The sequence below is a fragment of the Sycon ciliatum genome, chromosome 11, assembly GCF_964019385.1.
Source record: "Sycon ciliatum chromosome 11, ocSycCili1.1, whole genome shotgun sequence".
NCBI classification, from domain to species: domain Eukaryota; kingdom Metazoa; phylum Porifera; class Calcarea; order Leucosolenida; family Sycettidae; genus Sycon; species Sycon ciliatum.
In genome coordinates this window covers 20,235,101-20,258,473 of record NC_088653.1, presented here as the reverse complement: position 1 = coordinate 20,258,473, position 23,373 = coordinate 20,235,101, and the positions used below count along the sequence as shown (strand labels likewise).

General features: G+C 45.8%; 1 protein-coding gene across 1 annotated transcript; it reads left to right on the top strand.

The window, feature by feature from the left end:
• Nucleotides 1-201: 201 nt before the first annotated feature.
• On the top strand, nucleotides 202-23,064 carry LOC135826995 (uncharacterized). Its single transcript, XM_065339518.1, has 3 exons — nucleotides 202-827; nucleotides 5,180-5,337; nucleotides 16,597-23,064. Exon 3 carries the CDS (start codon nucleotides 18,178-18,180, stop codon nucleotides 19,120-19,122), a length of 945 nt encoding a protein of 314 aa, XP_065195590.1. The 5' UTR covers nucleotides 202-827; nucleotides 5,180-5,337; nucleotides 16,597-18,177; the 3' UTR covers nucleotides 19,123-23,064.
• The last annotated feature ends 309 nt before the right edge of the window (nucleotides 23,065-23,373 follow it).

Sequence of the window (23,373 nt, the reverse complement as noted above, 5' to 3'; positions counted from 1 at the left end):
AGTAGCCAGAGACTAGAGTGTCCTCTTCATGCACATTGCAGCAGTAAATCCGATTTGTTAATCCAGCACCCTCCCTTATCCAGCAGATTTTCCGTGGCACAGATGGTGCCGGATTATAGAGGGCTCTCTGTACCATCCTTTCCATGCCAAGTGAAGTTTTTTCCCTTTTTCTGATTCTTGTTTTGTTTGTTTTGTGTTGTGGAATGTTTTTGATTTTTGTTTGTTCCAACAAAGAAGTGCAGTATTGTAGTACTAGGATCCCAAGAGTCCATGGCATACCGTATGGCCACACTCTTGATGACACAGTTGTCTGTACTGTAGTACTAAGTCTTGTTCCTACTCAGCTACTGGGCAATGCCTGTGGATGTGGACATGCACGTGGCGCGGTGTTGCTCCCTCAGCTAATCCGTAATCGCACAGATTGTTTCCAACAGTGGAGCACAGTCACGGCTGGCAAGATACAATTATTTAGCGCCCTGGGTATAGCCATGTAGGGCTGCAGACTCGGAATGCTAGCTCACAGCTGTATTCAAGATTCGAATTTGAAGAATTATACAGGCCAGTACAGTGTAGCCCAACGCAAGTCTCAAATTTGGAAGACTATGGGCCGTTCATCACTTGGAACACTGCGCAGATGGGCGATAATCTCAATAGTACGCTCTGTAGGCTTCAACCATCAGCCCCCAGTAAGCCATACTGCACCAGATCCAACGTCTTTTCTTGGTCAAGGCCACGCTTGTCTTCAGAGTTTAGTCAGAATCATCCTGGTATTCAGCTGCTTCACTAATACCAGTGCTCAGAAATAGTGCTGCCCCCCTTCTCCAAAGGTAGGCAGGTGCAGTGAACGATTACAATAATTATGTTGCAGTTTCATGCTTTATGGACTCTATGAAGCCGCAGATTGTGTTGTCGGAGTTCACACTTTTTTATAGGGGTCAAACGGGTGTACCTTTAACTAACGAACGGGTAATTTTCTGAAGGGGCGGGTTAACGGGTACCCTTTAGCAGCCATGTTAAATTTTTTGCGCAATTTTCACATAAATCAAGATTTTAATTCATCTGTTCTCGGCTTGCATTTTGATATCACATTGTGTTTCGCAAATCGATTGGTGTCTTATAGTCGCAGGAGTACATCTACTAGGTGCGAAAATGCAACAACAATGCAGACATCCAGCGTGGAGTTGTAAATTATTGACTCCCGCCTGGAATACACGATCCCAGCAGCGTTGCTCCGTACTGACTGGTCCATCAAAATCCAAACGGGTACCCTTTTACTAACGGTACCTGAGATTAACGGTCGGGTACCCGGGTACCCGGTACACCCCTTTGACCCCTACTTTTTTAGTACAGATTTATGGTGTTGTAAGCCCAGTTTTCACTTGGATGGTGTGCTGAGAGGGAGTGCGTGCAACTACAGTCAGTGTTGATGGTCAGACTACTAGTAGAGACAGTAGTCAGTACAAGCTTAGCGACAACTCAAAGAGTATGACAATTATCAGCTCTGAGGAAGCTGTGTGTACACAAACTGGTCTTCATCGACAGCAGCTGCAGAAGCAGTACTGGATTAAAAGCGTTAACAACAGGAGGAACAGAAGCAGCAGCAGCAGTAGCTTTAGTTGCTGTTGTTGCAGCTGTAGTGCAGAGATCAGCATAAAGAGAACGTTGTGTGTGCCGTTTCCCTGTGCAATCGTTTCTAGTTGTAGTTTCAGTTATAGCGGTGGCGGCGGCGCTAGTGACCTGGAATCATTACAGATTAATAGTAGTACTAGTAGTGGTTTCATTCCTGGACCAATGCCATTTGCTCCAGTTGTGAGTGGGAATATAATTATAAGGTCCTCCATGTGCTGTGCACGGAGGCCTTCGGTTAATTTCAATATCTTCCTTTTTGGCCGGCTTTCCAAGTTGCGCTATTGTGAATAGTGATCTGCTTTGATAGTAGTGACTGCTAATATTTGCCTGGATTTGACTCGAGTTTGGATTTTTTATTCAATCATCTTTCCGACTACTACTACTACTACTACTACTACTTGACACAATCTTTATTAGGAAACTTGAAATGGAGTTGTGAAACACAAATACAGCCATGTAGATGGAGCAGCAATGCAATACAATGTCCAAAACTCAAAAATACTACTACTACTACTACTACTACTACTACTACTACTACTACTACTACTACTACTACTACTACTACTACTACTACTACTACTACTACTACTACTACTACTACTACTACTACTACTACTACTACTACTACTACTACTTGACACAATCTTTATTAGGAAACTTGAAATGGAGATGTGAAACACAAATACAGCCATGTAGATGGAGCAGCAATGCAATACAATGTCCAAAAACTCAAGAATTCATTATCATGGGGCAATGTTGGGCAAATGTCTGTCAGGTACTATCACGCTCAGGCTGCCCGCAACCTGCACATCGTCGTGAAATTCATCCTGTTGCGGCGATATGACGATCTTGAACCCCGCAAACAGGTGACTGCCCATCGCATAAGGCAGACTGACAGCTTACAACGGAGCTGACCCATGATAACCGATACGTGTAGGTCGACTACTACTACTACTACTACTACTACTACTACTACTACTACTACTACTACTACTACTACTACTACTACTACTACTACTACTACTACTACTACTACTACTACTACTACTACTACTACTACTACTACTACTACTACTACTACTACTACTACTACTACTACTACTACTACTACTACTACTACTACTACTACTACTACTACTACTACTACTACTACTACTACTACTACTACTACTACTACTACTACTACTACTACTACTACTACTACTACTACTACTACTACTACTACTACTACTACTACTACTACTACTACTACTACTACTACTACTACTACTACTACTACTACTACTACTACTACTACTACTACTACTACTACTACTACTACTACTACTACTACTACTACTACTACTACTACTACTACTACTACTACTACTACTACTACTACTACTACTACTACTACTACTACTACTACTACTACTACTACTACTACTACTACTACTACTACTACTACTACTACTACTACTACTACTACTACTACTACTACTACTACTACTACTACTACTACTACTACTACTACTACTACTACTACTACTACTACTACTACTACTACTACTACTACTACTACTACTACTACTACTACTACTACTACTACTACTACTACTACTACTACTACTACTACTACTACTACTACTACTACTACTACTACTACTACTACTACTACTACTACTACTACTACTACTACTACTACTACTACTACTACTACTACTACTACTACTACTACTACTACTACTACTACTACTACTACTACTACTACTACTACTACTACTACTACTACTACTACTACTACTACTACTACTACTACTACTACTACTACTACTACTACTACTACTACTACTACTACTACTACTACTACTACTACTACTACTACTACTACTACTACTACTACTACTACTACTACTACTACTACTACTACTACTACTACTACTACTACTACTACTACTACTACTACTACTACTACTACTACTACTACTACTACTACTACTACTACTACTACTACTACTACTACTACTACTACTACTACTACTACTACTACTACTACTACTACTACTACTACTACTACTACTACTACTACTACTACTACTACTACTACTACTACTACTACTACTACTACTACTACTACTACTACTACTACTACTACTACTACTACTACTACTACTACTACTACTACTACTACTACTACTACTACTACTACTACTACTACTACTACTACTACTACTACTACTACTACTACTACTACTACTACTACTACTACTACTACTACTACTACTACTACTACTACTACTACTACTACTACTACTACTACTACTACTACTACTACTACTACTACTACTACTACTACTACTACTACTACTACTACTACTACTACTACTACTACTACTACTACTACTACTACTACTACTACTACTACTACTACTACTACTACTACTACTACTACTACTACTACTACTACTACTACTACTACTACTACTACTACTACTACTACTACTACTACTACTACTACTACTACTACTACTACTACTACTACTACTACTACTACTACTACTACTACTACTACTACTACTACTACTACTACTACTACTACTACTACTACTACTACTACTACTACTACTACTACTACTACTACTACTACTACTACTACTACTACTACTACTACTACTACTACTACTACTACTACTACTACTACTACTACTACTACTACTACTACTACTACTACTACTACTACTACTACTACTACTACTACTACTACTACTACTACTACTACTACTACTACTACTACTACTACTACTACTACTACTACTACTACTACTACTACTACTACTACTACTACTACTACTACTACTACTACTACTACTACTACTACTACTACTACTACTACTACTACTACTACTACTACTACTACTACTACTACTACTACTACTACTACTACTACTACTACTACTACTACTACTACTACTACTACTACTACTACTACTACTACTACTACTACTACTACTACTACTACTACTACTACTACTACTACTACTACTACTACTACTACTACTACTACTACTACTACTACTACTACTACTACTACTACTACTACTACTACTACTACTACTACTACTACTACTACTACTACTACTACTACTACTACTACTACTACTACTACTACTACTACTACTACTACTACTACTACTACTACTACTACTACTACTACTACTACTACTACTACTACTACTACTACTACTACTACTACTACTACTACTACTACTACTACTACTACTACTACTACTACTACTACTACTACTACTACTACTACTACTACTACTACTACTACTACTACTACTACTACTACTACTACTACTACTACTACTACTACTACTACTACTACTACTACTACTACTACTACTACTACTACTACTACTACTACTACTACTACTACTGGTAGTGGTAGTAGTAGTAGTAGTAGTAGTAGTAGCAGCAGCAGCAGCAGCAGCAGCAGTAGTGCTTTGGATTGGCCACAAACGCTGTGTGACTCAGATTGTTTACCATATTTTCCTGCATTGCATTGTAGGACAAGTGTGAGCAGTCAACAGCAACACAGTCAAGCAAGATACCACGGAGAGCTCCCGACATGACAAAAGCAAGATGAAACACACAAGCAGTAAAGCTGCTCACGGCGGAAGTGGTGGGAATGCTTGGATCCAAGGTCCCCATTATCAACCGAGTCAGGTAAGACCATACCGTTGCTGGCAGTGTTACCCTGTTTTTGTTGTTGCTGCTGCTACTGCTGCTGTTGCTGCTGCTGCTATTGTTGCTGCTGCTGCTGCGGCTGCTGCTGTTGCTGCTGCTGCTCCTGCTGTTGTTGCTGCTGCTGCTGCTGCTGCTGTTGTTGTTGTTGCTGCTGCTGTTGCTGTTGCTGTTTCTGCTGCCGCCGCCTGTTCTACCGCTGCTGTTGTTGCTGTCTCTCTTTCATCTGCTGCTCTTGTTGTGAGGGTGTTGTCCTACTGATGCTTCTGTTTTGGTGATGGTAGTACGAGGTGATTTGGCAATCTTTTAACTAGTGTGTAAAATTAGCTTTTGTTCGGTCTATTATCTGCCATGGATGGTTAGATCGAAACATTTGTGGTGGTGGTGGTTGCAAAAGGGAGACAATCAATGGTAGATCAACATCGACCGGGAACTTTGATGCATGTAATTTCTTTCTCAGGCGTAAATGTTAGTGCGGATACGTTGCACTTTGTGTAAAACCTGTAAAATCAGGCCTGAATGGACAAGCGTGGCAGTGAATTGCATCAATAGGGCTTCAGGACGAGGTCAGGCCATCTTGCCACCACTAGAGACAATATGAAGAGCAGTAGGTCACGGAATACACTCTGTGAGAACGAAAAGAGCAGCTGTAGTGTTGTGCTATTGATCCTATTCAACTCTGACACAGCTACTAGTTACAATTTAAACTATGCAACTTTCACAGTTCACACAACAGTGCCATTGCCAAGTTAATTTTCATCATATCAAGGGCAAGGTTAGCAATGCTGGACTGCTGTTGTGCACCAACAGTGGCAAACCACCTCCTTCTCTTCAGCCTGCAATGGTTACTAGCATGATGCAATACTTAGCATTGCATTGCTCATTCATAGCTAGACATACCCTCCCCCCTCCCCCCAACTAGTAATGCTTGAAGTGATATTATATTATCAACTTCAGAACATTCATCACTGACTATCCCGATTTGTGATGCCATTTTACAAATTGTTGACAAAATGCAACGCCAAGGATTTGCATGTTCAGATGATACTATGAAAACAGGACACGATGAATTTAAAGGAACTTTACACTGTGGGAGCATTCCCATTTTTGGACACAATGGCCGTGACGGATAACACTTACACTTGTCACAATTTGTTTGCACAGAACGGGGCTACGAGTTTGGGAAACATTACATTTTACAATCGTGTTAAAAAAACTGCAAATCACGTCGTACTGCTTCTGCTGCTGCTGCAGCCACCGCTGCCGCTGCCCCAACAGTCGCTTCTGATGTTTTCTGCTGCCACCGCGCCATCGCTACTGCTATCACGGCTTCTATTGTGGTGGTGGAGGTGGTACTGCTGCCGCAGTCAACACTGCTGCTATCCCGTCGTTGCTCCTCCTGTTGTACAGCTGCTGCTGCTGCTGCTGTTATGAAGACTCTGTTGTTGGGTGTGTGTGTAGTGGAGCTGCCTGTGCAGCCACGGATCCTGCTGCTACCACCACCACCACCACGGCTGCTGCTGCTACTTGAGTTGTTCCTGCTTCTGCAGTGGTGGTGATGATGCTGATGCTGCTCATGCTCTTGTGCCACTGCTGTTGCATTCGGTGCTGTGGATGGTGCTGTGAATGGTGTTGTGAATGCTGCTATGGATGGTGCTCTGGATGGTGATGTGAATGGTGCTGTGAATGGTGTTGTGGATCGTGTTGTGAATGGTGCTGTGGATGGTGCTGTGGATGGTGCTGTGGATGGTGTTGTGGATGGTGTTGTGAATGGTGTTGTGGATGGTGTTGTGAATAGTGCTATGGATATTGTTGTGGATGGTGTTGTGGATGGTGCTGTGGATGGTGCTGTGAATGGTGTTGTGGATGGTGTTGTGGATGGTGCTGTGAATGGTCTTGTGGATGGTGCTGTGGATGGTGTTGTGGATGGTGTTGTGGATGGTGCTGTGGATGGTGCTGTGGATGGTGCTGTGGATGGTGTTGTGGATGGTGCTGTGGATGGTGTTGTGGATGGTGTTGTGATTGGTGTTGTGGATGGTGCTGTGGATGGTGTTGTGGATGGTGTTGTGAATGGTGCTGTGGATGGTGCTGTGGATGGTGCTGTGGATAGTGCTATGGATGGTGCTGTGGATGGTATTGTGAATGGTGCTGTGGATGGTGCTGTGGATGTTGTTGTGTATGGTGTTGTGTATGGTGTTGTGGATGGTGCTGTGGAAGGTGTTGTGGATGGTGCTGTGGATGGTGTTGTGAATGGTGTTGTGGATGGTGCTGTGGATGGTGCTGTGGATGGTGTTGTGGATGGTGTTGTGGATGGTGCTGTGAATGGTGTTGTGAACGGTGTTGTGGATGGTGTTGTGGATGGTGCTGTGAATGGTGTTGTGAATGGTGTTGTGGATGGTGCTGTGGATGGTGCTGTGGATGGTGTTGTGAATGGTGTTGTGTATGGTGTTGTGGATGGTGCTGTGGAAGGTGTTGTGGATGGTGCTGTGGATGGTGTTGTGAATGGTGTTGTGGATGGTGCTGTGGATGATGTTATGGATGGTGCTGTGGATGGTGTTGTGAATGGTGTTGTGGATGGTGCTGTGGATGATGTTCTGGATGGTGCTGTGGATGGTGTTGTGGATGGTGCTGTGAATGGTGCTGTGGATGGTGTTGTGGATGGTGCTGTGGATGTTGTTGTGTATGGTGTTGTGTATGGTGTTGTGGATGATGTTATGGATGGTGCTGTGGATGGTGCTGTGGATGGTGCTGTGGAAGGTGTTGTGGATGGTGCTGTGGATGGTGTTGTGAATGGTGCTGTGGATGGTGCTGTGGATGATGTTATGGATGGTGCTGTGGATGGTGTTGTGGATGGTGCTGTGGATGATGTTATGGATGGTGCTGTGGATGGTGTTGTGGATGGTGCTGTGGATGGTGCTGTGGATGGTGCTGTGAATGGTGCTGTGAATGGTGTTGTGGATGGTGTTGTGAATGGTGCTGTGGATGGTGTTGTGGATGGTGCTGTGGATGGTCCTGTGAATGGTGCTGTGGATGGTGTTGTGAATGGTGTTGTGAATGGTGTTGTGGATGGTGTTGTGGATGGTGTTTTGGATGGTGTTGTGAATGGTGCTGTGGATGGTGCTGTTGATGGTGTTGTGAATGGTGCTGTGGATGGTGCTGTGAATGGTGTTGTGAATGGTGCTGTGGATAGTGCTGTGGATGGTGTTGTGGATGGTGTTGTGGATGGTGCTGTGGATGGTGCTGTGAATGGTGTTGTGGATGGTGCTGTGAATTGTGTTGTGGATGGTGCTGTGGATGGTGCTGTGAATGGTGTTGTGAATGGTGTTGTGAATGGTGTATTGGATGGTGTTGTGAATGGTGTTGTGAATGGTGTTGTGGATGGTGCTGTGGATGGTGTTGTGGATGGTGCTGTGGATGGTGTTGTGGATGGTGCTGTGGATGGTGTTGTGAATGGTGTTGTGAATGGTGTTGTGAATGGTGTATTGGATGGTGTTGTGAATGGTGTTGCGAATGGTGTTGTGGATGGTGCTGTGGATGGTGTTGTGGATGGTGCTGTGGATGGTGTTGTGGATGGTGCTGTGGATGGTGCTGTGGATGGTGTTGTGAATGGTGTTGTGGATGGTGCTGTGGATGGTGCTGTGGATGGTGCTGTGAATGGTGTTGTGGATGGTGCTGTGAATGGTGCTGTGAATGGTGTTGTGGATGGTGTTGTGGATGGTGCTGTGGATGGTGCTGTGGATGGTGCTGTGAATGGTGTTGTGGATGGTGTTGTGGATGGTATTGTGCATGGTGTTGTGGATGGTGCTGTGGATGGTGTTGTGGATGGTGCTGTGAATGGTGTTGTGGATGGTGTTGTGGATGGTGTTGTGGATGGTGTTGTGAATGGTGTTGTGAATGGTGTTGTGGATGGTGCTGTGGATGGTGTTGTGGATGGTGTTGTGGATGGTGCTGTGGATGGTGCTGTGGATGGTGCTGTGAATGGTGTTGTGGATAGTGTTGTGGATGGTGCTGTGAATGGTGTTGTGGATGGTGCTGTGGATGGTGTTGTGGATGGTGCTGTGAATGGTGTTGTGAATGGTGCTGTGGATGGTGCTGTGGATGGTGCTGTCGATGGTGTTGTGGATGGTGCTGTGGATGGTGCTGTGAATGGTGTTGTGAATGGTGTTGTGAATGGTGTTGTGAATGGTGTTATGAATGGTGTTGTGGATGGTGCTGTGGATGGTGTTGTGGATGGTGTTGTGGATGGTGCTGTGGATGGTGCTGTGGATGGTGTTGTGGATGGTCCTGCGAATGGTGTTGTGAATGGTGCTGTGGATGGTGTTGTGGATGGTGTTGTGGATGGTGCTGTGAATGGTGTTGTGAATGGTGCTGTGAATGGTGTTGTGGATGGTGTTGTGGATGGTGCTGTGAATGGTGTTGTGGATGGTGCTGTGGATGGTGTTGTGGATGGTGCTGTGAATGGTGTTGTGAATGGTGCTGTGGATGGTGCTGTGGATGGTGTTGTGGATGGTGCTGTGGATGGTGTTGTGGCTGGTGCTGTGGATGGTCCTGTGAATGGTGCTATGGATGGTGTTGTGAATGGTGTTGTGGATGGTGCTGTGGATGGTGCTGTGGATGGTGCTGTGGATGGTGTTGTGGATGGTGTTGTGGATGGTGTTGTGGATGGTGTTGTGGATGGTGCTGTGAATGGTGTTGTGAATGGTGCTGTGGATGGTGTTGTGGATAGTGTTGTGGATGGTGCTGTGAATGGTGCTGTGGATGGTGTTGTGGATGGTGCTGTGGATGGTGTTGTGGATGGTGTTGTGGATGGTGTTGTGGATGGTGTTGTGGATGGTGCTGTGAATGGTGTTGTGAATGGTGCTATGGATGGTGTTGTGGATGGTGCTGTGGATGGTGCTGTGGATGGTGCTGTGGATGGTGCTGTGGATGGTGTTGTGGATGGTGTTGTGGATGGTGTTGTGGATGGTGCTGTGAATGGTGTTGTGAATGGTGCTGTGGATGGTGTTGTGGATGGTGCTGTGGATGGTGTTGTGGATGGTGCTGTGAATGGTGTTGTGAATGGTGCTGTGGATGGTGTTGTGGATGGTGCTGTGGATGGTGTTGTGGATGGTGTTGTGGATGGTGCTGTGAATGGTGTTGTGAATGGTGCTATGGATGGTGTTGTGGATGGTGCTGTGGATGGTGCTGTGGATGGTGCTGTGGATGGTGCTTTGGATGGTGCTGTGGATGGTGCTGTGGATGGTGTTGTGGATGGTGTTGTGGATGTTGCTATGGATGGTAGTGTGGATGGTGCTGTGGATGGTGCTGTGGATGGTGTTGTGGATGGTGTTGTGAATGGTGTTGTGGATGGTGTTGTGAATGGTGCTGTGGATGGTGTTGTGGATGGTGCTGTGGATGGTGCTGTGGATGTTGCTATGGATGGTATTGTGGATGGTGCTGTGGATGGTGCTGTGGATGGTGTTGTGGATGGTGTTGTGAATGGTGTTGTGGATGGTGTTGTGAATGGTGCTGTGGATGGTGTTGTGGATGGTGCTGTGGATGGTGCTGTGGATGGTGTTGTGGATGGTGTTGTGGATGGTGTTGTGAATGGTGCTGTGAATGGTGCTTTGGATGGTGCTGTGGATGGTGCTGTGGATGGTGTTGTGGATGGTGGTGTGGATGGTGCTGTGAATGTTGTTGTGAATGGTGTTGTGGATGTTGTTGTGGATGGTGTTGTGGATGGTGCTGTGGATGGTGCTGTGGATGGTGCTGTGGATGGTGCTGTGGATGTTGCTATGGATGGTATTGTGGATGGTGTTGTGAATGGTGTTGTGGATGGTGTTGTGGATGGTGCTGTGGATGGTGTTGTGGATGGTGCTGTGGATGGTGTTGTGGATGGTGTTATGGATGGTGCTGTGGATGGTGTTGTGGATGGTGTTGTGGATGGTGCTTTGGATGGTGCTGTGGATGGTGCTGTGGATGGTGTTGTGGATGGTGGTGTGGATGGTGCTGTGAATGTTGCTGTGAATGTTGTTGTGGATGTTGTTGTGGATGGTGTTGTGGATGGTGCTGTGGATGGTGCTGTGGATGGTGTTGTGGATGGTGCTATGGATGGTATTGTGGATGGTGCTGTGGATGGTGCTGTGGATGGTGTTGTGGATGGTGCTGTGGATGGTGCTGTGGATGGTGCTGTGGATGGTGCTGTGGATGGTGTTGTGGATGGTGTTGTGGATGGTGTTGTGGATGGTGTTGTGGATGGTGCTTTGGATGGTGCTGTGGATGGTGCTGTGGATGGTGTTGTGGATGGTGGTGTGGATGGTGCTGTGAATGTTGCTGTGAATGTTGTTGTGGATGTTGTTGTGGATGGTGTTGTGGATGGTGCTGTGGATGGTGCTGTGGATGGTGTTGTGGATGGTGCTATGGATGGTATTGTGGATGGTGCTGTGGATGGTGCTGTGGATGGTGTTGTGGATGGTGTTGTGAATGGTGTTGTGGATGGTGTTGTGAATGGTGCTGTGGATGGTGTTGTGAATGGTGTTGTGAATGGTGTATTGGATGGTGTTATGGATGGTGTTGTGGATGGTGCTGTGGATGGTGTTGTGGATGGTGCTGTGGATGGTGTTGTGGATGGTGCTGTGGATGGTGCTGTGGATGGTGTTGTGGATGGTGCTGTGAATGGTGTTGTGAATGGTGCTGTGGATGGTGTTGTGGATGGTGCTGTGGATGGTGTTGTGGATGGTGTTGTGAATGGTGTTGTGAATGGTGCTGTGGATGGTGTTGTGGATGGTGCTGTGGATGGTGTTGTGGATGGTGTTGTGGATGGTGTTGTGAATGGTGTTGTGGATGGTGTTGTGAATGGTGCTGTGGATGGTGTTGTGAATGGTGTTGTGAATGGTGTATTGGATGGTGTTATGGATGGTGTTGTGGATGGTGCTGTGGATGGTGTTGTGGATGGTGCTGTGGATGGTGTTGTGGATGGTGCTGTGGATGGTGCTGTGGATGGTGTTGTGGATGGTGCTGTGAATGGTGTTGTGAATGGTGCTGTGGATGGTGTTGTGGATGGTGCTGTGGATGGTGTTGTGGATGGTGCTGTGGATGGTGTTGTGGATGGTGCTGTGGATGGTGTTGTGGATGGTGTTGTGGATGGTGTTGTGGATGGTGCTGTGGATGGTGCTGTGGATGGTGTTGTGGATGTTGCTGTGAATGGTGCTTTGGATGGTGCTGTGGATGGTGCTGTGGATGGTGTTGTGAATGGTGCTGTGGATGGTGTTGTGGATGGTGCTGTGGATGGTGCTGTGGATGGTGTTGTGGATGGTGCTGTGGATGGTGCTGTGGATGTTGCTATGGATGGTGTTGTGGATGGTGTTGTGAATGGTGCTGTGGATGGTGTTGTGGATGGTGTTGTGGATGGTGTTGTGAATGGTGCTGTGGATGGTGCTGTGGATGGTGTTGTGGATGGTGTTGTGAATGGTGTTGTGGATGGTGTTGTGAATGGTGCTGTGGATGGTGTTGTGGATGGTGCTGTGGATGGTGTTGTGGATGGTGTTGTGGATGGTGTTGTGGATGGTGCTGTGGATGGTGCTGTGGATGTTGCTATGGATGGTATTGTGGATGGTGTTGTGAATGGTGTTGTGAATGGTGCTGTGGATGGTGCTGTGGATGGTGTTGTGGATGGTGTTGTGAATGGTGTTGTGGATGGTGTTGTGAATGGTGCTGTGGATGGTGTTGTGGATGGTGCTGTGGATGGTGTTGTGGATGGTGTTGTGGATGGTGTTGTGGATGGTGCTGTGGATGGTGCTGTGGATGTTGCTATGGATGGTATTGTGGATGGTGTTGTGAATGGTGTTGTGGATGGTGTTGTGGATGGTGTTGTGGATGGTGCTGTGAATGGTGTTGTGGATGGTGGTGTGGATGGTGCTGTGAATGTTGCTGTGAATGGTGTTGTGGATGTTGTTGTGGATGGTGTTGTGGATGGTGTTGTGGATGGTGCTGTGGATGGTGCTGTGGATGGTGTTGTGGATGGTGTTGTGGATGGTGTTATGGATGGTGCTGTGGATGGTGTTGTGGGTGGTGGTGTGGATGGTGCTGTGAATGTTGCTGTGAATGGTGTTGTGGATGTTGTTGTGGATGGTGTTGTGGATGGTGTTGTGGATGGTGCTGTGGATGGTGCTGTGAATGGTGTTGTGGATGGTGTTGTGGATGGTGTTGTGGATGGTGTTGTGGATGGTGTTGTGGATGGTGCTGTGAATGGTGCTTTGGATGGTGCTGTGGATGGTGCTGTGGATGGTGTTGTGGATGGTGGTGTGGATGGTGCTGTGAATGTTGCTGTGAACGGTGTTGTGGATGTTGTTGTGGATGGTGTTGTGGATGGTGTTGTGGATGGTGCTGTGGATGGTGCTGTGAATGGTGTTGTGGATGGTGTTGTGGATGGTGTTGTGGATGGTGTTGTGGATGGTGTTGTGGATGGTGCTGTGAATGGTGCTTTGGATGGTGCTGTGGATGGTGCTGTGGATGGTGTTGTGGATGGTGGTGTGGATGGTGCTGTGAATGTTGTTGTGGATGTTGTTGTGGATGGTGTTGTGGATGGTGCTGTGGATGGTGCTGTGGATGGTGTTGTGGATGTTGTTGTGGATGGTGTTGTGGATGGTGCTGTGGATGGTGCTGTGGATGTTGCTATGGATGGTATTGTGGATGGTGCTGTGGATGGTGTTGTGGATGGTGCTATGGATGGTATTGTGGATGGTGCTGTGGATGGTGCTGTGGATGGTGTTGTGGATGGTGTTGTGAATGGTGTTGTGGATGGTGTTGTGAATGGTGCTGTGGATGGTGTTGTGAATGGTGTTGTGAATGGTGTATTGGATGGTGTTATGGATGGTGTTGTGGATGGTGCTGTGGATGGTGTTGTGGATGGTGCTGTGGATGGTGTTGTGGATGGTGCTGTGGATGGTGTTGTGGATGGTGTTGTGAATGGTGCTGTGGATGGTGTTGTGAATGGTGTTGTGGATGGTGCTGTGGATGGTGTTGTGGATGGTATTGTGGATGGTGCTGTGGATGGTGCTGTGGATGGTGTTGTGGATGGTGTTGTGAATGGTGTTGTGGATGGTGTTGTGAATGGTGCTGTGGATGGTGTTGTGAATGGTGTTGTGAATGGTGTATTGGATGGTGTTATGGATGGTGTTGTGGATGGTGCTGTGGATGGTGTTGTGGATGGTGCTGTGGATGGTGTTGTGGATGGTGCTGTGAATGGTGTTGTGGATGGTGTTGTGGATGTTGTTGTGGATGGTGCTGTGGATGGTGCTGTGAATGGTGTTATGAATGGTGTTGTGGATGGTGTTGTGGATGGTGCTGTGGATGGTGCTGTGGATGGTGTTGTGGTTGGTGCTGTGGATGGTGCTGTGAATGGTGTTATGAATGGTGCTGTGAATTGTGCTATGAATGGTGTTGTGGATGGTGTTGTGGATGATGTTGTGGATGGTGCTGTGGATGGTGCTGTGGATGGTGCTGTGGATGGTGCTGTGAATGGTGCTGTGAATGGTGTTGTGAATGGTGTTATGAATGGTGTTGTGGATGGTGTTGTGGATGGTGCTGTCGATGGTGCTGTGGATGGTGCTGTGGATGGTGCTGTGAATGGTGTTATGAATGGTGCTGTGAATGGTGTTGTGAATGGTGCTATGGATGGTAGTGTGGATGGTGCTGTGAATGGTGTTGTGGATGGTGCTGTGGATGGTGCTGTGGATGGTGTTGTGGATGGTGCTGTGGATAGTGCCTTTCATTATATTTTCTGCCGTGGCAGGATATTCTAGGACTGGGCTATAATGAGGAACCCAGTGGACTAATTGCTGAACCTACTGGGTGGACTAATTGCTGAACCTACTGGGTGGACTAATTGCTGAACGTACAGGGTGTACTAATTTCTGAACCTATAGGATGGACTTATTGCTGGCTAATTTTCTGCTGTAACTGCCTGTAGTGAGATGGTGCTGTTGCTGGAGGTCATGTCCTTATTTATACTGCTGTTAATCCTGCTTTTGATGCTGTTGGTGCTGTTGCTGCTGTGGATTCTGTTGCTGCTGTGGCTGCTGTTGCTGCTGTGGATTCTGTTGCTGCTGTGGCTGCTGTTGCTGCTGTTGCTGCTGTTGCTGCTGTTGCTGCTGTTGATCTTGCTGCTATTGTTGCTGCTTTTGCTGTTGCCGCTGTTGTTGTTGCTGCTGCTGCAGTTGCTGTTGTTGTTGCTGCTGCTGTAGTTGCTGTTGCTGTTGTTGCTGCTGTTGTTGTTGCTGCTGCTGCAGTTGCTGCTGTTGTTGTTGTTGTTGTTGTTGTTGTTGTTGTTGTTGTTGTTGTTGTTGTTGTTGTTGTTGTTGTTGTTGTTGTTGTTGCTACAGTTCCTGTTGTAGTTGCTGTAGTTGCTGCTGCTGCTGTTGCTGTTGTTGCTGTTGTTGCTGCTGCTGTTGCCGCTGTTGCTGTTCTTACTGTTGCTGCTTTTGCTGCTGTTGCCGCTGCTGTGGCTGCTCCTGCTGTTGCTGTTGCTATTGCTGCTGTTACTGCTGCTGCTGTTCCTGCTGTTGCTGTTTCTGCTGTCGCTGCTTCTGATGGTGCTGTTGCTGCTGTGCTGTTGCTGCTGTGCTGTGCTGTTGCTGCTGTGCTGTTGCTCATGTTGTTGTTGCTGTTGTTGCTGCTGTTGCCGCATTTGCTGTTTCTCTCGTTGACAGCAGCCATAGTACTGTTGCGGGTGTTGTTATTTCTGCTAAATGTATGGACTAACTGGACTAACTGGACTAACTGGACTAACTGGACTAACTGGACTAACTGGACTAACTGGCCATCATACATGTAAATACACATGTATAGCTATATAGTGTGTATGATTGCAGAAGGGTGCACTGAGTGTGGTGAGAGTGCTCGAATGGGAAGGCCGCACAGCGGAACAAGTCTCAATATCCACCTTCCACACCAACATGATTGTACTTGTACATGTGATGTAGGTATGCGTTCTGCCAGGATCAACACTATCTCCATGTTGCATGATGATTGCAATCAGCATGGACACACACACAGAGTTGCAACGAACAAGCCTTCTTCCACTGATCTACTACCAATGTGGATATTTTGTTTAAACATACATTTAGCAAATGAGAAAACAGGAGATGGTATGCCTATTCTCATATTCGTCGTCTCTTTGTCTCTTGCTGCTGCCACTGTTCACGCTGCCACTGTTGCCGCTGTCGCTGCCATGTTGTCTTTTGTTGTGAATATAATGGATAGGTGGCGCATCTCCCTGGAGATCCACCTCAGGTCTCCGGCATGGGTAGACACACAGCACCCGGCGGCAGCAGCAGTCATCCTCCTTTCCCAGGAGTGGATCCGAATCAAATGCAATGGGTGCACTATCAGTTTGGCCAGCAGCAGCAGCAACAGGTTCCTGGTGCTGCATTGAGAGGTCAGTCAAATTACACTATAGATGGTAGTCTCTGTATCAGTGTGTAACATGCTTTGGGTTTGATCACAAACAAGATGTATGCTTTGTTTCCACATCCATCTCAATCGATCTCTTTCATTGCAACATTCAAAACAAGAGTGAGTGGTTGCCTGTCCCACTTTTGTATTTCGTTATTTGAAAGAATCAGGTTTTAGCATATTAGCACATGCCATTTGCAGGCACAGTGGGTTGGTCTAAGACCATGATTGAGAAACGAGAGGTACCAGGTTCAAGTCCTGCTTGGAAGCGGAAGGATTTTTTCCAACCGTGCTGCGACCCACAGTTAATTGGGAACTCGTGGCCTGGCACGAGTAAAACATGGATGTGGCAAATGATATTTAGGCCTTTGGCCTATGGTTGGTGGATCTGATCTATCCTCCCCCACCGTTTAGGAGCCACATCTGACGCCTAATCATGGGGTGGTGGCGTCCCACGGAAGCGGAAAGGTGGTTCTTGACCAGGGAGTTGTACGACTCCTTGTTCTTGACCTACCCGGTATGTGAACCCGTCGAAAAAAAGAAGAAAAAAAGCATATGCCATTTGGTGTTAGCTCATTGTGACTTCATGCTTACCGCGGCCCGAGCAAGCCACATCTGTACAATCTGAAGACTGCTTGTTGTTGTTGTTGTTGTTGTTGTTGTTGTTGTTGTTGTTGTTGTTGTTGTTGTTGTTGTTGTTGTTGTTGTTGTTGTTGTTGTGTTTATTTTAATTCTCAAACCAAACGGGCAGATCTGCCCAATGAAAAGGTGGCGAATGCAGATAGAAAGCAGTAATTAATGAAATTGGGGAGGGATGTAATAAGGATAGAGGTGGAGAAAACTAAGCCAGCTGATCATCAAACAGGACGTTTGGTACTCTAGGTACTAAGGGTGTGCGGGATCATGCTGGCGCGTAACTGGCGGAGCGTGTCGCGAAGCGAGATAGTTTAATTTTGCTATTTTACATGTTTTAGTTCATGTTTCGGCACTGCAGCAATCTGTAGCTTTCTCTTAGTCTATAAGGTACATATTGTACTGTGAACTCTGTACGGCAAGTTCTGCCACATGCACAGTTTGTAGCCTCAGACCCTCTAGGTTTACACAGCCATGCCAGAGCTCGCTTTTTTCCCAACTGCTGCATACTGCTCTCCCAAAATAATGAAGTGTGCGTGCTCCGTACGATGTTGCACTGCCACGTTCACTTATCGTATAAATTCTCTTTCAGTCCGAGCAAATAAATCAGTTATCAACTCATCTCCTAACTGTGCACTTGCGGGTTTGTGCCGGTTAGTGACATGGTGCCGAAACCTGCTTCCTAGTTCCTTGCCACTGCCCCCCAACCGAGCCTTGCTCCTGGTTGACTCGCCCTTTGGGGTTTGAGTTGTGAAAATGGGCGGCACAAGATTGCCGACGGCTATCCAGACGAGCAAGCGTGCTCTCAAGCTCCTGTACGAAGAGCTGCAGGAGGAGACGACAGTTGGCGAAGATCTGCTAGCAGGAACCAAACCCGTCAACCAGATAAGTCTGTTTCTTTGTGGTTTAAAGGAATTGTTGGAAAGAACGGAAGCTAACTTGAATGATTTTGTTGAGAATGTGGAGGAATATGAGCCAAAGGGTAAAGACAACAAAGAGATTAAGAATGGTTTGGAGGATGAGGCTCGGTTATGGACAGAGACACTAGAGAAGGGTTTCAAACTCCAGAGAAAATTGAGAAAAATGGAAGTGGCATCAGGCGTCCAGCCTACAATGCAGACAGACTCTACCTTGCTTGAGATTACGAAATTGATTGGGACGCAAGCTAACACCCAAGAGTCAACCCAAAATCTTCTAAAGAGATTGGTAGAGCGGGATACTAGACCCATAGTAGAGCGGGATACTATAACCGAATCGAAGCCCCAGACAACTGCCAGATTACCCAAATTGGAGCTAAAGCATTTTGATGGGGACATAATGGAGTTCCAAGAGTTTTGGAACATTTTCGATGCTACTATTCATGACAACTCCTCCTTGTCACCAGTTGAAAAATTGAGCTATCTCCGTGAATGTGTGGGAGGGAAAGCACAAGGCGTGCTGAAAGGTTTAAGAATCTGTAATGCAAATTATGAAGTTGCCCGGGATCTGCTTGAGAAGAGGTACGGGAGTAAGCAAGCTACGGTGGATGCCCACTACACCGCTTTAATGGAGATGTCAGCCTGCACCTCAAAAATCGAAAGTTTGAGGTCTTGTGTTGACAAAATTGAAGTGCACCTCAGGAGCCTTGAAGCACAAGATGAGGATGTATCGCAAAAGGTCTTCATTACAATAATCTTAAAAGCAAGCTCCCGACTGATGTGAAATTACAACTTGAGCTCACCAAACAGAACGATGAATGGACAATTAGTGGGTTGCGTTTGGCACTATCGCACTTACTAAAGGCAAAAGAGAATGCAGAAGGACCAGCCGCATGCAATGGTCAACAATCATGGCAACATGCCAATCACTCAACGAAGCTGCTATCAACAGGGCAGTCTCTACTTGCGGGTGCTGGTGTAGCTCGTACTATCAAATGTATGTATTGTGATGGAAGCATTGCTCTGATGAATGTCAAATGTACAAATCATTAGATGAACGGAAAACACGGTTGGGTATGAAATGCTACATCTGTCTGAATGCGGGACATAGAGCAAGAGCTTGCATGAATGCTAGAACATGCTACCATTGCAAACGCAAATCCCACCACAGAAGTCTGTGTCCACAGAAGTTTAAGTCAAATGAAGAGCGAACAAATGATGGGAAGCATCATGGTGATGGACAAAACAGGCACACACATTGAACGCAATGGCAGAGACATTTGAACCAACACAAGATCAGGCAATGGTTTCTCACACACAAGGGCACAGGGTTCTAATGCAAACTGCTTTGACTACTGCAACAAATGAGGAAGGCAACAGGTCACAGACTGTAAGGATCTTGTTTGACACGGGTTCATCGAGAACATACGTTAGTGAGAATGTCAACAAAGCATTGGGACTCAAACAAGAAGGAAGTGACAGAATTTCACTTGCAACCTTTGGCGCAACACACAGATCGGTAAAGGAATACCCTGTAGTCAATGTGCACATCAAGCAGAAGAATGGTGAATTAGCTTCCATACAGGCAAATGTTATCAACAACATTTCATGTCCACTACAGAAAGTACCTTTGAGCACAGCAAAGCACTCTAGCTTACAGAAGCTTATCTTAGCAGAGCCTCTATGCAATACACCTGAAGCAATGCCTATTGATATCTTAATTGGAGCTGACCAATACTTTCAATTTGTTGGCAGCGAAAAATTGGAATACCCAGATGGTCTCATTTTGATCGATTCCACTCTTGGGTTTTTGGTGGCAGGCAAGGTGAAATCGAACGGAAATGATGATCACACACTAATGTGCCACGAGGCGCTCTCGTTATTTGCGGCAGAAGCATGTGCACCGAAAGAATTCGACTTGGAACGGTTTTGGAATCTTGAAAATGTTGGCATCAGTGAGAAAGAAATGGAAACGGAGAATGATCAAGTCAAAGGTAACCGCACGAAAGTTCCAGGCATGGGCTGGGATACCGAGGATGACGTAATTTGGGTACCACCGCCAAGGGCATTTCATGAGATCGAAACAAAACGTCAGCTACTGCAATGTATTTCGTCAGTATTCGACCCAATGGGTGTAGTCAGTCCTGTCACGGTTGAGGCAAAAATCATCATGCAGGAGCTTTGGAAGAGAAAATTTGGGTGGGATGATATCTTACCAGATGATGTACGCAAAGAATGCCAGAAATTGTGTGATTCACTGTTGTCTCTTAGTGGAATAAAATTGCCAAGGTTTGTGGGTGCTCGAAACAATGACGGTTGAACTCCCAAGTATGAACTACACGTTTTTACTGACGCATCCGCACATGCGTATGGTGCAGCTGCGTACCTACTCACTACCTGTGGCGATAATGTTTCAGTCGACCTGATATTTAGCAAGAGTCACATTGCGCCAACCAAACCCACATCCATTCCTAGGTTGGAACTCTTTGCTGTAGTACTTGGTACAAATATGGTCAAATTTCTTAGAGAGCAAGTACCATTCGAGCTCAACAAGACGCACATATGGACCGACTCAAAATGTGCACTAGCATGGGTAACGGGAAATCAACAGCGGCCGCAATTTATTGCAAGAAGAATTAGAACCATTCACGAGGTGAATAATGTCATGTACGGTCATGTTTCTGGGAAAGAAAATCCAGCTGATATTGTTTCTCGAGGAGCTAATGCAACGAGTTTACAGCAGAACACCTTGTGGTGGGAGGGTCCAACGTGGTTGAAGTCTGGTTCCTATCTAGAAAGTTTGTTTCCAGCAATGCAAGCTACGGAAAGTGAAAGGCCAATTTGCGAGGAAAATGCGGACGAAGGTCCCTCTCCCGAATCGGCCTTTGTTAGCAATGAACACAATGAGGTAGTCAGCTGTGAGAAGTTCTCCTCGTTTTCTAAGCTTGTGAGAGTGAATGCATGGGTACAACGGTTCATACGGAAACTCAAACACGAAAAGTCGGAAAGTGAAACGAATCTCACAGCTGAAGAAATCGGAATGTCAAGAGTAGCTTTCATTCGGTATCATCAAGCTCAGCACTTTGGAAATGAAATCAAGGCAATAGAACAAGGCAAGCAACATCAGCTCGTCGATGCTTTGGGTCTCTTTCTTGATATTGGTTTAATCCGATGTAAGGGTAGACTGGAGTATTCTCACCTACCATTCGAAAGTAAATTTCCTCTATTGCTAGCTTATGGTTCACACTTAACGAGGTTAATTGTAATGGAGCAGCACATCTCACTTAAACATTCGGGTGTTAGTCAGACATTGGCTGAATTGAGACGGAATTACTGGGTGCCTAAAGGTCGAGCAATGGTTAGACGGGTGATTAAGGAATGTCTTTTGTGTAAACGCCATCATGGAAAGCCATTTGTAACACCACAATTTGCACCATTGCCTGAGGAACGGCTTGTCCCTGGGAGTGTGTTCGAATCTGTTGGGCTTGATCACTTTGGGCCAATGTATGTGAAAACGGAAACTGAAACAGCTTAAGTGTGGGTATGCATCCTCACTTGCCTAACTACCAGAGCTATTCATATGGAATTAGTTCGCAATATGTCTACTGAGAAATTCCTAATGTGTTTCAGACGGTTCATTTCATGAAGAGGTACACCGAAGTACATAGTAAGTGATAATGCCAAGCAATTCAAGCTGTCTAAGAATGTTATTGATCTTCTCTGGCTTGAGTCAATTCAACATAATGATGTAATGGAATTCATTGCGGGAAAAGGTATTAAATGGAAATACATCACTGAGTTAGCTCCTTGGATGGGTGGTGTTTAGGAACGCATGATTGGTATTGTGAAACGATCTCTGAAGAAATCAATTGGAACTGAACAGCTTACATTCTGTCAACTTGAAACTTTGCTAATTGAGATTGAGGCAATTGTCAATTCTAGACCACTGGTATACGTTGGTGAGGACTTCACAATCGATCATGTTCTCACGCCTGCCAATTTCTTAACTGGGCATAGTTCTCTTGGTCAGCCTAACTTTGTCATTACAGATGACCCTGACTACATCACACATGTCAGTAATGCTCAACAACTCGTCAACCTGTGGAAACAGCAGCAGAAATGTCTCAACATTTTCTGGGAGAAGTGGTCGGCAGAGTATTTGCAGACCACAACAACACAGTCAACGAAATTCCAATAGCTTCAAGCCAAGTGTCAACTGCATTGTTCTGATCAAGGATGTTGATCGGCCGCGCAGCTGCTGGAAAATAGGAAGAATCGCGCAGCTACACCAAAGCACAGACGGCGAAGTGCGTTCAGTGACGCTACGTATGCCATCTGGGACTTCCATGAACCGGCCGGTAAGCCATCTCTATCCGTTAGAGTGTTCATCAGGCGAAGTAACCACTGTTGAAGTGCCAGAGCCTACAATTGCGCCACTGCTTGAACGTCCGCGACGCAATGCAGCAACAGCAGCTACAATACGCACCCGTGATCTGATCAAAGATGGACAAGTATAGTAGCCATATGAATTAACTGCATGTACCTGGTACTTATGTGAACAGTTGCCAGTGTTCTTGTTTATGTTTTTCTAAATTTCATTATGATAGTAATATCTACATTGCTTACGGTTCAGTTATTGAGTTCCCATCATGCAAACCTAGCTCTCGATTAATTAAGGTTGTGTTGTGACATACCGTAAATACTGTAACAGTAATGATGAAACTAGCCCCAGAACTTCGAAAAGCTTAGATATAGTTTCTTGCATTTGTTCTTTAAAGGGGAAGTTAAGGCAAAAATTAAAATTTCACCAGTTGTAGTCTTCGGGGTGCTGAGTCGAATGGTCTTGGTCCGAGAAAGCTGAGACGCTCCCTTCCTACTTGAATCCCAATCGAACTCGCGCACTTCCACCGAAACTGGGTGACTGCGCCCTACGAGATGGGGATTTGTATGCAAAATGTCACTAAAGCGCCATTTCGTTCTTATAAAAGCACGGATGACCGCGATTTGCCCATATGTTGTAGTCTTTTGGACGCTG